The sequence below is a fragment of the Anoplophora glabripennis genome, unplaced genomic scaffold (assembly GCF_000390285.2).
Source record: "Anoplophora glabripennis isolate ALB-LARVAE unplaced genomic scaffold, Agla_2.0 scaffold29, whole genome shotgun sequence".
NCBI classification, from domain to species: domain Eukaryota; kingdom Metazoa; phylum Arthropoda; class Insecta; order Coleoptera; family Cerambycidae; genus Anoplophora; species Anoplophora glabripennis.
In genome coordinates this window covers 1,468,372-1,485,416 of record NW_019416257.1, presented here as the reverse complement: position 1 = coordinate 1,485,416, position 17,045 = coordinate 1,468,372, and the positions used below count along the sequence as shown (strand labels likewise).

The 17,045-nt window shown below is 32.0% G+C and overlaps 1 protein-coding gene across 2 annotated transcripts in view; it reads right to left on the bottom strand.

The window, feature by feature from the left end:
- Positions 1-17,045, bottom strand: part of LOC108908677 (formin-like protein CG32138) — a 143,407-nt gene that overhangs the window by 2,448 nt on the left and 123,914 nt on the right. For both annotated transcript variants that reach the window (XM_018712796.1, XM_018712801.1), the window contains exons 4-13: positions 15,273-15,352; positions 11,586-11,919; positions 11,216-11,464; positions 10,894-11,154; positions 10,586-10,835; positions 8,953-9,447; positions 6,102-6,394; positions 5,766-6,045; positions 5,129-5,403; positions 2,719-2,835 (exon numbers count right to left, since the gene is read on the bottom strand). In XM_018712796.1, coding sequence (XP_018568312.1) covers positions 2,719-2,835; positions 5,129-5,403; positions 5,766-6,045; positions 6,102-6,394; positions 8,953-9,447; positions 10,586-10,835; positions 10,894-11,154; positions 11,216-11,464; positions 11,586-11,919; positions 15,273-15,352 — 2,634 coding nt within the window. The remainder of the gene's footprint in view (positions 1-2,718; positions 2,836-5,128; positions 5,404-5,765; positions 6,046-6,101; positions 6,395-8,952; positions 9,448-10,585; positions 10,836-10,893; positions 11,155-11,215; positions 11,465-11,585; positions 11,920-15,272; positions 15,353-17,045) is intronic.

Sequence of the window (17,045 nt, the reverse complement as noted above, 5' to 3'; positions counted from 1 at the left end):
GCTATTGATTATGTCTTAAAAAGCAGGGTACTAAGGAACTACAACGTTGATGGGTTTTTATTGCATGAATCGCTCAGACGGTTATTCAGAAAGAAAAAACCCAGAAGTGCTATTAAATTAGAGGGTGGAAATTGGAGATAGGGTTGAAAATGCAACCCTTACGGTTTTTTGAGTATATCTTGAAAACGAAGCAAAATGTGAGGGTATTGCATAGGAAAATTTTTGTAGATAATGATATTTTCTATCGAAATAGTTTATTTAAAAAAATTTTAAAATTTATTTACTGCAAAATATATTAAAAACAATTTAACAAAAAAATTTAAAAAATTCAATTTTTTGTTTATTTTTACTTTTATGCAAATAACTTTTTTCTGAGCCGAGATAGGTATAGGCATTGCTTCATAGAAAAAAAGTATATAAAGTTTCTTTCCAAACAAGAGGTTGTAGAGTATTTTTGGATGAAAATTGACTGATATATGGCGGCTTAAACTTAGCCAATTTTTCGATTTTTGTCGCATTTACCCTTATACCTTTTAATTCTCATTTTTTGCAAAAAAGGAAGGAAATAAGACGTTCAAGGATTTTCATCACATGACTTGTTCGAAGCGTCATTAAAAATTAAAAAACCGCGGTGTGCTATTAAATTAGAGTTGAAATTGAAGATAGGGGGTGAAAATGCACATTGCAGTTTTTTAAATATAGCTCGAAAACGAAGCAAAATTTCGGTATAGTTCATGGGAAAAATTTTGTAGAGAATTGAATTTCTCATCGAAATGGCTTATTTGAAAAATGGAAAAGGAAAACTTTATGCAAAAAATCGTTAATAAACAATTTTAAAGAAAGCAAAAATAAGATTTTTTGATTTTTTTTTACTTTTTTAATAAAATAATTTAGTAAAAACTTGAGAATTTAAGTACAATAAAGTTTATTAATAACGTATATACAGTGTGTCCACGGATGGAGTTACCAAGAGCGGAAACTCTTTTGTTTTTGATTTACTCGAAAAATGTCACTCTTTACAAAAAGTTCTGCCCTTAGATTAGATATATAGGGTGCTCATAAATTAAAAAAAAAACACGAAAATACTCAAGAGAGAAGTACCATTATTTATTATTTTATACAACATTTTTATAAAACAAATCTCTTTATAACCTCAAATAATGTCCTAATACAAATTTCCAAATCAAAATTTCAATTTTTGAGGTGGGAAGTAGCTATACATATTAGTAAAAGTCAGAATTGGAATTTTTATTTTAAAATTTGTAGTAGGACATTATTTGAGGTTATAAACAGATTTGTTTTATAAAAATGTTGCGTAAAATAATAAATAAAGGTACTTCTCTCTCGAGTATTTTCGTGTTTTTTTTAATTTATGAGCACCCTGTATATCTAATGTAAGATGTTTGTAGGGCAGTCTCATTTTTTTGAGAGAGAACTTTTTATAAAGTGACATTTTTCGATAAAGTCAAAAACAAAAGAGTTTCTCCTCTTGTCAACTCCATCCGTGGACACACTGTATATACATTATTAATAAACTTTATTGTACTTAAATTTTCAAGCTTTTACCAAATTATTTTATTAAAAAAATCTTATTTTTTGCTTTCTTTAAAATTGTTTATTAACGATTTTTTGCATAAAATTTTCCTTTTACATTTTTTAAATATGCCATTTTGATGAGGAAATTGTCTACAAAATTTTTCCTATGAACTATATCGAAATTTTGCTTCGTTTTCGTTTTAAAAAACTGAAAGGGGTGCATTTTCACCCCTATCTCCAATTTCCACCCTCTGATTTAATAGCACTCCACGGTTTTTCATCTAAAATGACCCTTTGAACGATTCATGCAATAAAATTGCTTGCACGTCATAGTTCCTTTTAACGCTGCTTTTTTGGATATAATCAATAGCCTAAAAATGCGTCCTTTTAAAAATTTTTTTTATATTTTCTTGCGTTAACAATTATGCGCAACTTTTTTTTATCATTTTACATAATACTTAGTAGAACTATTTCCAACAAACGTCCATACAACCTACTTTTAAAACAGATACCGAGTGGACTAGATATTCTATACCCAATTTCTGTAAAGATAGTTCATTTTAAAATTTCATATTCCTCAACTCCCAATCACGCTTATAAATCGGGACACCCTGTATATATTGTACCCTGTATATACCTTTAGGCACAAATCTATGGATAATAATAAATGTTTCTCTAGGAATTCACTGCAAAATTTTTCTAGAATCACAAAGGTTAGAAAATGGAAAATGTTGCTGCTCATTTTTAATTATGATGCTTTATAGACAGAATTATTTAAATTATTAAAGCAAATACTTTTCTATAAAACATCATTTAAAGAAAGAAGCGGAAAGTTAATGAAAATTATAAAGTAAATGTTAGAAAATGTTTATTTACAAATAAAATGGAAATACAAAAATAAAGCATAGATGCAAGTGCAGTTTCTTAATAAAAGTATGTTTTTAAGTTAAAATTACGTATATACATAACAAAAAAAAATCAATAAATATAAAACTTAAAACATAAAAAAAGAACAACGGTTAGTCACTATGAAATTAGTTGGATGACTAGAGGGATGTGAAAACGAAAAGCCACTACTATACGTTATACCACCAGCTTAGAGAGCCCAGTATTTCTAAGGATGCAGCTATTTCTCTGAGCAGAAATCAGTTCACAAAGAAAAATGTCTTTGCCGATACATACCTGCTGTTTCTTCTGGTTGATCTTGTTCTTTTTCGCTACGTCCTCGTTCGTTTTGCTGTGGGCGTTCTGCGCCGCCAGCTCTAACCTTCTCCTCTGTTCATTTTCCTGATCTGCTGTCTAAGAAAACAGAAAAAGAACAACTGTAACAACGGGCCTTTCTAACAATAAAAAAAATATTTTGGCCTCAACGCTTGATGATAATGATGATGATGATGATGATGATGATGATGACGACGAGGATAATGACGATGATAATGATGAGGAAGATGTTGTTCATGATGAAGATGATGAAGATGAAAATGATGACGATGAAAATGAAGATGATGAAAATGATAATGAACATGATGATAATGAGAATAAGGATGATAACAATAATGTTGATGATGAAAATGATGACAAAGATAATATTGAGGATGACGATGTTGTTCATAATGACAATGAAGTAGATGATGATGATGATGATGATGATATTCATAACAATGATGACGATGACAACAATAATGACGAAAATGGTGACACTAATGAAAATGAAGATGATGAAAATGATAATGAGGCTGACAATGACTATGACAATGATGATGATGATGGTAACGATCATGATTACGATGACGATTATGTTACGTTCATGCAATATTTGACTTTTTTACATCATCAGTAATTTATGTCGTGTCGAAATAATGGCAAACAAACTTTTAACACACTGTAAATAAGAAATTCAGTGAAGTTAAATAGGTATACATGTGTTATACGTTCCTGAAAAAAAAAATCGTAAATGACAACTCAGTTTTATGACGGAATAACGTCGATGTGCAGAATTAGTATTGGTAAGCGCGGTAACCACAATGCAACTTTTTTTTGTTTAAATTAAAATGCCCTCGAAATAGGTTGAACAAAGTTGTAATAATGAAAAATAACCACCAGAAGTGACATATTATGGGACTCCATCTGTATAAAACGGTAAAAGTGCATTCCACACCAACTCGACCACTTTTAACACTTTTGATTTGGCTGAAACTTTTTTATTACCCCCATTGAAAACCTCTTGAGAATTTTTTCATCCAACTCAAAAAAAAATATGATTTTTGATAAAACTTTTTCAAAAATTGAGTTATCGGGACGTTTTTTTTTCAAAATTTTTGTTTTTAAATGTACGTTTTGAAAAAAAATATATCAAAATTATCTGGACCTATCTTGTTTTATTTTCAATTTTCGAAAAAAAAAAAATTCTCAGTTTGCCATTTTTGAAACTTTTTGTTTTTTTCTTATAAAAAGCTGACATTTTTTATAAATCCTCAAATATTTCGTTTTCTATTTTTTTTTTATTTCAATTTTTTTTTTTATTTAGCTTATTTCACATAACAGTAACACCATTGAGAACATTTTTAAAAACGTATATAGAATCCCAAAATTGAAAAAAAATATATGAAAGAAATAACTGAAAGTGGTAAACATGAAAATAATTTCGATTTTTTTTGAAAAAGTTAAGAAAAAATAGATCGTTTTGAATAATTTTTTGTATTTTTTTCGAAAACTACATCCAAAAACAAAGAAAATGAAAAAAAAGTTATTTGGTCCAATTTTGGTCAAAGAGGACTAAAAAAAGACATGCAACGCATTTGAACTCAAATAAATCATTTTGAAACCATCGTCTTGATTTTTTGAAATTGTCATCAATCGCTGCATAGAATAAATTTTTTCAATTTTGGGATTCTATATACATTTTCAAAAATTTTCAAAATGTGAAATAAACTAAATTTGAACAAAAATTTTTTTTCAATCAATAAAAAAAACTAGAAAACCGAAAAAACCACTAAAAAAATTTGAGGATTTATAAAAAATTTCATTTTTATAAGAAAAAAAAAATTTTCAAAAATGGTAATCATCGAGAAATTTTCGTTTTAGATGGGTCCAGATAATTTTGATCTATTTTTTTTTCAAAAAGTACATTTAAAAACAAAACTTGAAAATAAAACGTCCCGATAGCTCAATTTCTGAAAAAGTTATGGTTATTTAAAAAACGCAATTTTTTTCAAAAATTCAAATTTTTTTTTGGGTTGGGTGAAAAAATTCTCAGAGGTTTTCAATGGGGTAGAAAACAATAAAAAAAGGTTCAGCCAAATCGAAAGGGGTTAGGGTTACTTAAAAGTGGTCTATTTGGCGTGGAATGCCCCTATATCATTCACATAAATATTTGATATATTCTTGAAAAAAGTCACTCCAAATCAAGTTTCAACATTTAAAAAGATAATTAGCAATTTTGATATTTTTTGGCTAAAAAAAATCCCTAGAACCGCAGAAAAAATCTACAAATTGGCAACATGGCATGGTTGTGCTCGGGCATACTTTCATAGCATAGCATAGATTTCCAGACTTACATACATCCACCAAAAAATAATCTGCACAGACCTACCTTAAATGCTTTAACAAATCTCACGAGCAAAGAGAAGAAAGTATTGGCGTCGGTGGTCCTGGGCGACTCGGCAAAGTACTCCACGCACTCCCTAAACGCTTCCTGAGCCATCTTTGAGTCACTTTTCAGTCTCCTGAGCTTGTCCTCGGCGTTTGCCAGGAAATCTCTCACGACCAGGCTATGGCTACCCCTTCCGCGGATCTCCGCCTCCTTCCTAACTGCCTCCATGCCCTTCTCTAGTTCAGTCACATCAGTGTTGATGTTTTCCAGAGAAACTGAAATTGCAAACGTTGCCTTGTAGATATTAATTCAGTGAAATGATGTGTAACAATCATTTATAAAGTCACTGTAGATTGTTATTACAAAATGACGACTATTAATATGTTCCTAATCCACGGTGAATGGAAGCGAAATGCTGTAGACGCATCACATCGTTAAACAGTTCATCGCGTAAATGCCAGTTTTATCCATTTCATATTCGTACTAAGGCTTTGTAACCCCAAGATCATCCTGCGGGTCTTTGACATTTTTGATTTTGTCAAAATAACGATAAGAATTTTACGAACCGCGTTTCAGTGGCGCACGAGGCTACGTTTACACAGACGAGTAGTGGAAAAGAAAAAGATAGTCGACTTACCCACAGCAGCTTTCTCTATATAATGGAGTTCGGCATCGAAATTGAGCAGTTCCGGGAACTTCTGTCTTATCGTCGCCACTATGTAGTGCAGCAGACACAGACGCTTGTCCGTCGACTTCGTGTCCAGCAAGGTGTCCAAAGACTGCAGTTTGAAACCGTAAGCCGGCCCCCTTTTGCTGCTGTTCAGGTAATTGCCAAACGCCAGGATTATTTCGAGGACAGATCTGAGTTTTCTCGAGTTCTTCACGGAATTCGATCCCGAGATTATCGCGTGCACTTGCTGAAAATAAAAAAAGTGGATTAGATTCGCAACAATTTAATTTGTTATACACTTACAGGGGTTACTAGATGTAGGTTATCGAAAAAGTTTCCAATGTAGCTCATTATCGACAGTTTGGCCGATATCCTCTCCACCTTCGTGAGTTGCAACAGGAACTTGTCTTCTTCGGTCAATAAATTAACGTTCTTCTTCTCGATGATGTACTCTCTGTACGTCTTGCTCTCTTGTTCGGAAGGTACCATTCGCTGAAGCAATTCAACGTTTTCCAGAGAAAGTTGCTTCAAGTCCAACATGTTTATCGCGTTTATCACTTTGTCAGGCGTCATTTCCAACTTTCTCCTTGATATAGCTGAAAATTAATATTTTGTAATTAAATATCCAGTATTTAGACCGATCAAAATAACTCATTTAGAGGGGAAAAAAAGAAAATTGTTACTTGGACTTTTATAAGCAGAAATGGTAAAAATTGTACCATTGAGATTTCTGACGAAAGTTGATGTCAGACATAAAAGTATCTGATACAAAAATTATAGATCATGCAAAAATCTACAACTTTTGTAGAAGCAATGTTTTAACATTACCTCAAAATTTCCAAGAAAAATGCGAAAAACCAGTTTTTTTTCTGATTTTTCGTTTTTTATTTCTCATTTCCGCAAAAATAATTTAATTTTGATGAAACTTGGTGAATGTATACCTTTGTCTGTCTTAAATAACCTCAAATTTGTTTAGATAAAAAAATCAAGAAGTTTCTGATATATTCATTTTTTTCAGCCTGAAACACTTTTTTTTCAAAGAAAAATTCTACTCAAAAAAATCATCGTACATAGTTCTGCCATAATAATTTTTTTTGTTTTGACATATACTTTTTGGTGAAATAAAAAAATTTGTAATCACAGTTCAAAAATATGCTCAAAAATGCAAAAAAGTAAAAAATGACTTGCAGCAATGAATTTTTCAGTAATTGTTGATAATTTGTTTAAATTAAAAAAAAATAAAAAACTGACTACACCATTCAATTGTACAGAAAAAATACAAAACAAAACTGTCTCATTGTTTGACCCAAAACCATTTTTGTACAGTAGTGCAATAAGTCGAATAGTGAATAAATAAAATAAATAATAATTTTTTTTCCATAGGATCGTTTAGTGTACTTATTTTTTTTAAAGTTTGACGAATTCAGATATACAGTGTGTTCAAGATAAGGATGGGATAGCATTAGGATCTAGGAAATGGTATGAGATACGGGGTGGCTCAGATTAGAAAAAAGTTGTGTTTTCTTATACCTAACAATATGCTGTTTATAAAGTTTTAAAATTCCGGGTAGTTCCGGAGATATCCGGAAAAACCCGAAATTTTGCAAAATTGTTTAAATTAATTTTTTTAAATACGTCGCTGCTATTTTTATGACAAAATCTAGTCAATTTTAATTCTGAATTAGAGGATATTACTATTGTAACTGCTTAAAAAGTTTTTAGCTCTTTTTAGCTATAATATAAAATTTTTCTTGAGTACGGCTCTGAACTAACTAGAAATAATAAAATATTTCATAAATTCATATTATTTTTTATTAGGTACAACTTTTTATATTATGGGTTAAAAAAATTGTTGGATATTTTGTGCTGTATTGACTTTTATTCTCTCCTTTCTCTCTCTCTCTTCCAATAGATACAGGAATTTTGAAAGCGTTCAGAGCCGTACTTAGGAAAATTTTTTAATGATAGCTAAAAACCTTTTTAAGCGATTACAATAGTAATATCAGCTAATGCAGAATTTAAAATAGCAGTGATATATTTAAAAAAATTAATCTGATGAGGGCCCCTCGAAGACGAAACGTCGGATTGCAAAAATGTTGACGGCATTGGATACAGCAAAAAAAGTGGTAATGTAAATATGCAATTTATTTAAAATTTATTTTCAAAGCCAGAAAAAAATAAAACGATTTCGCAAAATTTCGGGTTTTTGGATTTCGCGTCAACAGTAGACTTTGCAGCGAATACTTTGTATCGCTGAAATCTCAAATCATCCAGAGATAATTTATCATTTGTACATTTGTAATTCGACTTTTATGTTTATAGTTTTGAATGTTTTTTAATTTAAACAACTTATCGATAATAACTGAAAAATTCATTGTTGCAAGTAATTTTTTACTTTTTTGCATTTTTGAGCATGTTTTTGAACTGTTATTAAAGATTTTTTTATTTTGCCCAAGAAGTAAATGTGAAAACGAGAAAAATGATTAGCGGCAGAACTCTGTATGATGATTTTTTTAAGTAGAATGTTTCTTTGAAAAACAAGTGTTTCAGGCCGAAAAAAATTAATATCTCAGAAACTTCTTGATTTTTTTATCTAAACAAATTTGAGGTTATTTAAGACAGAGAAAGGTATATGTTCACCAAGTTTCGTCAAAATTAAATTATTTTTGCGGAAATGGGAAATAAAAAATGAAAAAAAACAGAAAAAAACCTGTTTTTCGCATTTTTCTCGGATATTTTGAGGTTATGTTAAAATGTGACCTCTACAAAAGTTGTAGCTTTTTGCATGATCTACAACTTTAGTATTGGATACTTTTTTGTTTGACGTCAACTTTCGCCAGAAATCCCAATGATACAATTTTTCATAACTTTTCAACCCCCCCAAATCAACCCTCCGCTGCCCCTGCTCACGCATTTATTTTTTTTAGGTTTATTATAAGCACTTTTACCATTTCTACTTATAAAAGTCTAGGTAACAATTTTTTTTTTCTCCAAGTGTAATTTGGTTGGACTAATTTTAATGAATGTTTGCACAGTAAATTATTTCGACACATATATTACAAACACCCTGTGGATCATAGAAAATATAAATAGTTTATTGCAAAAATTAATTAGTGAACGTACAAATTCGTGTTTATAGCAAAAATACACTCACCAATATTCCTCAATCTCGTGTGCTCCAACAGCGTAACATTCTCCGGCTTCTTGAACCTCTTGCTCGGGAAAGTGGACAGCCCGTCCGTTTCGCTCATGCCGTTCGACAAAACATTGGCGCTGCCGATCTTGAACCTCTCCTCGAAATCGTTGAAATCTATGTGGCCGTGCAGCTTATCGTCGTCTAATTCGTTAAAAATCGTCCCCCTGACCTGATTAGGTTTCAGCGCTATCCAGTTGATCGTGGGTAGTTTGTACTTGGTTTGGACTTTCCTCTTTATCGTCATGGCGCCGTCGGGAGCCTGCATGAAACCGGCAGGCGGCGGCGGAATAGGTCCCGAGGAAGGTTTTGCGGGTGGCGGAGGAGGACAAGGTGGTGGCGGCGGAGCTGCGGGTGCGGGGGGAGGACACGGGGGAGGTGGTGGCGCTGATTCGGCTTTGCTGGGCGTCGAGGTGGCGCCAGGTACTGTCGGGGGCAGGTCTGAGATGCCAGACACTGGAAATATAATGTAATTACAGTTTTTTTTTATAGGCACTGTAAACAAGAAGTAAAAAAAAATTAAAGAGAAAATTTACATACAGGGTGACCCATGAAGAATGGAAACCCTCGCGTACAAAAGTCATTTATGGACCGATTTGAACCGGTTTTTTTTTTAAAGATAGATCTCCAAAAGCTCTATATTGATGCAAAATTTGAAGTCGAAATTTTGATTTTCAAGGCCTACTACGAATTTTTTTTAAGTGAAATATAGCAAAATTTTGTTAGCGATTTTTTTATAAAAAATCTGACTACACCACTGGATTTAGGAGCCCCTCAAATGCATCTGTGACAGACTCCTTTTTCATTTTTAAAAACGTAATTTTTTAATCATTACTTTTTTTATCAATTGTTGTAATTTGTATCAATTAGAGTAATTGTTTATTTTGTGTATACTGGTTTTTATTGATTCTTATTAATAATTATTAAACCAGTGTTTGTTATTTAATTTTGTTTCCCTCTGGGTTCTATTCGGTTTTTATAAAAGAATATCACCCACCGACAACGGCAAACACTGATGATGCCGATATGTCATAACTTTTTTAGGAGGGAACTTTTTTCGCAAAAATTGGTACAAATGCATTTAAGGGGTTCCTAAATCCAGTGGTGTAGTCAGATTTTTTATAAAAAAATCTCTAACAAAATTTTGCTATTTTCCACTTGAAAAAAATTCGTAGTAGGCCTTGAAAATCAAAATTTTGGAGTTTTTGGAGACCTATCATTAAAAAAAACCCGGTTCAAATCGGTCCATAAACAACTTTTGTACGCGAGTGTTTCCATTCTTAATCGGTCACCTTGTATATGAAATTGTTGAAAACTCCCTTGTCAAATTGTATTGTTTTCATGAGTTTTTAAACAGTAAAATAGTTGAGTTATAATCCGTATTTATTATTTTTTAAAGCACTGTGTTTAGTTTATGAATCTTAGTGCTAATATCGACCCATCTGATGTGACATGACAACTTAATGATTGTTTTGTAATTCTTTTTGAATTATCAAAAAATCTCAGCATGATACAGTCCCAAAGGTATTGAACCGTTATGCATTAATTACACTTCCTAAAATTAGTAATTTTTAAAAACATTAAATTTATTTACTTGACGATCCCCTTGGCAAGCTTTTGACATGCTCGAGCTCAGCAATTTTCGATTCAAACATCGACTGCCTATTCTTGGACTCCTGCTCGTGGTGCTGCACCACCCTCCTCAAAGTCGACACTTCCTCATCGGCCTTCTTCTTAACCTCCACCAGTTCATCTCGCTCTTGTCTCACTTGTATCAACTCAGTTTCTAAGTTCGCAATCTTCTCCAGTGCTCTGTGTTCCACATCTTGCAAACTTTCGTGTAACTACAAAACAAATTCTCTTTAGACCTGACCTTAGATATATTATACGGGAAAAGTTTACTTGTGCCACTTCGTCTTCAAGTTCCGCGACCTTTTCTAAAGCCGCTGTTTTCGTTTCGCTGTCCTCCATCAAAGCGGCTACATCGAACACGTTATCTAGGTAAGCGGAGATTTGAACTTGCAGTTCTTCGCTTTCCGTGAACCGCAATTTGTCCAAGTAGTTGTCGAGACCCAGAGCTGTGAACTCATACTGTAAGTGTACCCTGAAATTCATGTCTTCCACCGAGTGTACTATGATGTTGACAAACTGCATACACGCTACCTAAAACATGGAAATTCACTCGTTAATACGTTTTAATATAAATCAAATGTTTAGTGGTTACCATGAATTCTATATGGAAGACTTCGAAGTTAAGGAAATAGTCCATCAGGGTCTGAAACCTGTGCTCTTCGTTGCAAACCACTTTGAAGTTATCGAAAGCCGATAAGATTATTTCGTGTCCGCCTTTTACTAAACAAATCGCCGCCAGCAATTCCAAGACGAGGGCTTTCGTACGTAAACTTTTGTGTATCAGACTCAGTGATATGCAATTTATCGCTTCTCTGTGTTGGATCACCATATTAAAGCCATACTGGAACACAATAGTTTTTCTTTTAATGATTTGTTTCGCTTGTCTCTATTTTATGATTAACTGTGACAAGTATTTACGTATTTAAAAAATTAAACGAATTGTTTTATTGCCGCTAATTTACCTTATTATTCATAATAGCCCTCATGCACATTATACAGACGTGAATGTCATCCTTCGAGTCACCCATATTCAGCTTGGCTACATGTTTCGACCTTCGTTTTAAGCTAGGACTTCCAGGTATATCCAGGGGCATCCTGATGTAGCCGTTGCTCTTATCGAGACTAATACTGGTCGTGTTTATCGTGCTGTGCCCAGTTTGACTTAGTTTCTCCTCGGATGCTGTTCGAGATTCCGCTATCCTCTGCTCGTGGCGCATCATACCGAGACGGAAGCTTAAATAGTCTATCAGCACGTCTAGGCCGAGGTTTTCTTCGTTCAAAAACTCTCTCACCCATCTACAAAGGGATAATTATAATGTATGGAGTGGAGTGGGTAACTAAGATGATTATATTTCACTAATTTGTTGTACCGGCATGAAAAAATATAAAGGCAGCAAATTTATATATTTTATATACAGGGTAATTCACATAATAATCAATGTTCTTTGTTTTTTTACTCTTCTATCTAGGAAAAAGTGGCAAAATTTTAGGAAATTTAATTCCGACATCCAAGAAATATAAAAAAACAATTGCCTGCTGCATTTCAAAGATATAAACCAAACATTTATTTTTTTTTAACGGAATGCCATGCATATTTTTATTTTTTATAATTGCAGTGATATATACATGTCATATGTTTTGATACGATATTATGCTTTATTTACTGATCCTCCACAATAATAAATAAAGATCTAAGAATTTATATGAACTAAGCGAGAAAATATTGAACGAAGTTAATACTATCAATCAGGAGGGTAACAAAACATTTAAAAAAAGCATGAAATATACAGGGTGATTCACAACTTATCCAAAAAAATTTGGGAATAGATGCGGCATGAGAAATGGAGTCAATATCGTTTGCGAGAACAAAATTATTGAAGTTATAGTACATTCAACCACTACATAGCTGGACAACTGTAGTCTCTAGCGTCAATCTCAATACGCGTGGAGAGCTACGTGGCCTCAGCGACTCCTATTTTGCAATCGTCGTTGCGACAGTGTTTACCTGTTATCTGTGGTGTTTACAATAGTTTTTTTTAGTAATTAGTGTCAAAAATGGTTGGCGTGTATAGCAACTCGGAGTTGATGGATATCGTTTTATTTTATTGTGAAGCAAGACAACATTTGTGTTAGTTCGTGGAAACTGAGTAAGGCGGAACCAAATGTGTTTACACGCTGGTGGATAAAATCTTGAACAAGTGTTGTTGTAACATCGGGTATGTCAAATGATTTTATTATTTAAAAACAAAAATTAATTTTATTAATTAATAATAACAATAAAGGCAAAATCAGTTGAATTTGCCGATATAAAATAGGCGCTATAAAATTATATTTATTTCTTTCCTTGTGAAAGTTTTTTGTCCGTTTTTATCACACCGCCATGCCGGTCGCATTGCGCAGGGTCAGATTTTACAGTGGATCAGTTTCCAGTGCCGTACAGAAGTGTATTTTTAAATCATTTTCGAACTTCCCTTTTTGATTTTTTATTTACAAAATTGTATTTGTAAGGGTCCTCTGTACATCCAGAATTTTTTTTTGGATAAGTTCTGAATCACCCTGTATATTTTTTGTCTAGAATAGGATGAAGGTATAAGAAGGATAAGACATCTTTTATGATAAGATATTTTTTATTAAGAGAATTAAAAAATTTGTTTAGTAAATGTGACAGCAGGAAACATACCCACTCAGTGGTTCCATGGCAATCTTGATTATCGGGATCAGTAAATAAACCAAAATATTGTAGAAACTATCAAAGCAAATATATGACAGGTATATATCATTGTAATCAGAAAAAGAGATGAATAGAAAACATGGCAAATAGGTATCTAGGATTTTCCATTTAAAAAATTAAAAGTTTAATTTGTATCTTTCGAAATGCAAGAGTCAATTTTTTTACATGTTACTTCGAAATTGCAAGAAAATTTCCTAAATCTTTGGCCCTTTTCCTAGATAAAAAAGTAAAAAGAGATAAAGATTATTTTTTTATCTCTAACTAGAGACCGGGTAAAAATGCCACAAGTTAAAATTTCGTCATTTTTGTCCGATTTTAAAGAGCAAAAGACTGGCATCAATTGTTCCAAAAATTTGTATAATTAGAACAAATAACGTTAATCTTTTAACATCGAACCAAAATCAGAGTAATAAACACTTCTTATAAAGCACCCTGTATAAATCTTTTCTGACACAATATCAAATTCTTTGCCAAAAAATATATTTTTAAATGTAGCATTTAAATTAAAATTTAAGATAATAATTTATTCACGAATAATTTTATTTATTAATTTAGTTGAGTTGCACATTTTATTATACACATCAAAACATAAATAATATGATAAAATGAATAATAAAGTTGCACAACAGGTATGTTTTTACTGAGTAATTTACCTCGAAATATATTTTTTTATTAATTGTTTTCTACATCGGTGAAACTCTTGTTGTTTTAATGATTCATTCAAAATTATCTACACATATTACTGATAGACGGTTTCAAAAGTGTAGTGGAAACTCCTTTGTTGATAGATAAAACATAAATATATTTAATGAAATAAGAGGTTTCTAAATTCTTTCTTTTTTTTGGAATACATCGCCTTTTTCATAGGGGTTATTTATTCATTAAAAAATATTTATAAGACGGGAATGTGATATGTTTCAGTTATTTTTATATTCCTGCAAGCTGCTAATTAATTTAACTGTTGATTAATATCCATTGGACAGTATTACAAAAAACTATTATCTTAATTAAACAAGGGTAGAGAAAAGCATGTTTATTTTAGAGGATAAACACACAATAACCTTAGGAATATACATAAAACAACGTTCAATATTATGCATTTAACGCTGATAAGATTTAATACCAATGTAATTGTTTTAACAAAATTTAAATAATGGTAATGGAGTCCAAATAACCATTGAAAATAAAAACTAACCATGAAAATACAGTATTTAGGCCTTTTTTTAAACAAAATGCTGTAAAGTACAGTGCATAGTTAATGTTAACACTCTTTTTTTATTTTTAAACAATTAGATTACATTTATTAATTTGCAATTTAGTTTTTTTTTCAAGATTATAATTTTAAAGTACTTGGAAAGATATTTCTTTTTTAAAAAACCGCCCTGGTCAATTAAGAGATATTAGCAAAGTGAAATATACCGTGGCACAAAAAAGTTTTGGCACTTTAAATGGGTCCTAATTGTCGCTTGTGGTGCCCTCTAGAACATACAACGAAGTCGTTACTAAATTCGAATTTCTCATCCCAAAAAACCCCCGATACGAAATTTCACGAAATTAGTTCGAAGTAGTAGAAAGATATTAAAGAAAATGTTACTTATTTTTTCAACTTCAATACCATGTATTTCGAAAACTAGCGTTTATGAGCAACATTGTATGTGACTTTTCCCCATTAATTTCCGTCGTAGAATCTAGTGGTAAAGTTTGGCCCATTCTTTAACGGACACCCTGTATTAATAAAACAGTTTGAGTAGTTTATGTGATAAATATGGGTTAATTAGGAAGTCTGTTGTGTAGGTTGTAGTAGATAACTCTTTGACTTTGGGCTGCAACCAACATTACAGCCGTGTATCAGGTTTAAAGTTCATAAAATACGGTCATTCAATGACTGCAATACTGTACTAATCACTCGTATACTTACTCTATGTGATTTGTACGTAGGGAAATCTCCAAGTCCCTAAGAACCTGCGTCGAAGTCGAGTCCACGACCATTTTCCTTTTCTGGAACAAACGATTAGGGTCAATTTAATCCAATAACATTATCATTAAACGATTTATTATGCATATTGTGACGCGAGGAGCGACATAGTCGCACAGGCGTTTGAACGCTGGTATTTATTTATTTGCATGTGATCTGAATGGACTGTATTAAATTAATATATTATGTCGCGTTCAACTGCATCGGCATGAAAGGCGCTGTTATATTCAGAAGTCAATCATCGTTGAGCAAATAAAACAAATGAGGGGAACATCTGGAGATGAGAGAGGGGCCCATAGAATGTTACAAATGGGGTTGCGCGCCGTTACGTCGAGATAATCTGGGAAATAATATGTTCGGAGTAAAAAAATCCAGGGTGATAAATTACGAGCATGTATTTTTGTAATTTTGTACATTTTCCGTAATATTTTCCCAGATGTATTGTGAAAATTTTTAGAATATACAGTGTCCAAAAAATTGTGCGAGTAGAATTGAATATTCTTTTTTCATACAGGAAGAATAATAAATGTGTCCAGAAAGTCACTTTCAAAATTAGAAATGTTTACATTCTGAGATCTGAAACTGAAACAGCGAATTGGTGAGTTTCTCTGTTCACATGGAACGTCATTATTTTTGCACGAATATCAACGAATTTCGAGTTTGCCAAGTCATATGTCAAGAAAATTATTTAGAATAAAACCTCGATCTTTAGTCTTATACTGCAGGTTAATCTAACTTTAAATTCGCCCAAATATCAGTTTCATAATAAAGAAAACACTAAACGATAGAAAAATTGCAACAAGTACTATAACAAAATTTAAAATTGTACTATTTGGAGAGCAAATCTGTTGAATTACTTAAAAAATGAGTTTAACAAATAAATATTTATTTACATAATTATTGAAAAATAAAGCTGTAATTAATTTACAACAGGAAACTGAGAAAATAGAAAAGCTGATACTTCATTAGTTTTCAAAGTAAAAACATACAAAATTAATAAAACATAGACTGCGATATACAAATAACAAATATTAAATTTGAAATGATGTTATTTGATTTATATTTATGCTTGTAATAATAGTTATTTACACCATAAAGGAGGTAAATACTACTTGTATTTACCAGTCGAGCACGATTTTGCGCCCGAGCGGAGCGAGTCCGAGACTGGTAAATTATACTTAACTTATGGTTCATGAAATAAAGATTAGGTTTTATTTTTTGACATTTCTTAATCAATTCATTTTGACATTATTCGAAATCTTGCAAAGTCGCCTTGGCTGTTTGGATTTTGTCGTTTCTAATGTGTTTATAAACAATGCTACATAAAAGTTGCAATTTTGCTGGTTTTGAATTATTATTTCTAAATGAATGATTTTCAAATAGAAAGTGCAGCAAATGCTGCCCTGCGAATTTTTATTGCCCGAGAAGTCGAAAGTGTGCTACGGACGAGCATATAGAGATTGCAAAGAAAATACCCCAAGCTGAGAGCATTTTTGAAATGACGGCCATACACCTAAAAAGTTAAACGTTTTTACAAGAGGACAAATCAACGATTTTCTCGTTCAGGCACCCGATAACACATATTTGCTAATGAAGGTAGTGACAGTTTCAAAAATTTCGATGACATTATTGTAGCTACAATTCCAGATTCTGAAAATGGTATGTCACGTACGTTTACAATTACTTTTCGTCTGGATTCTGTTTCTTAACTAGAAA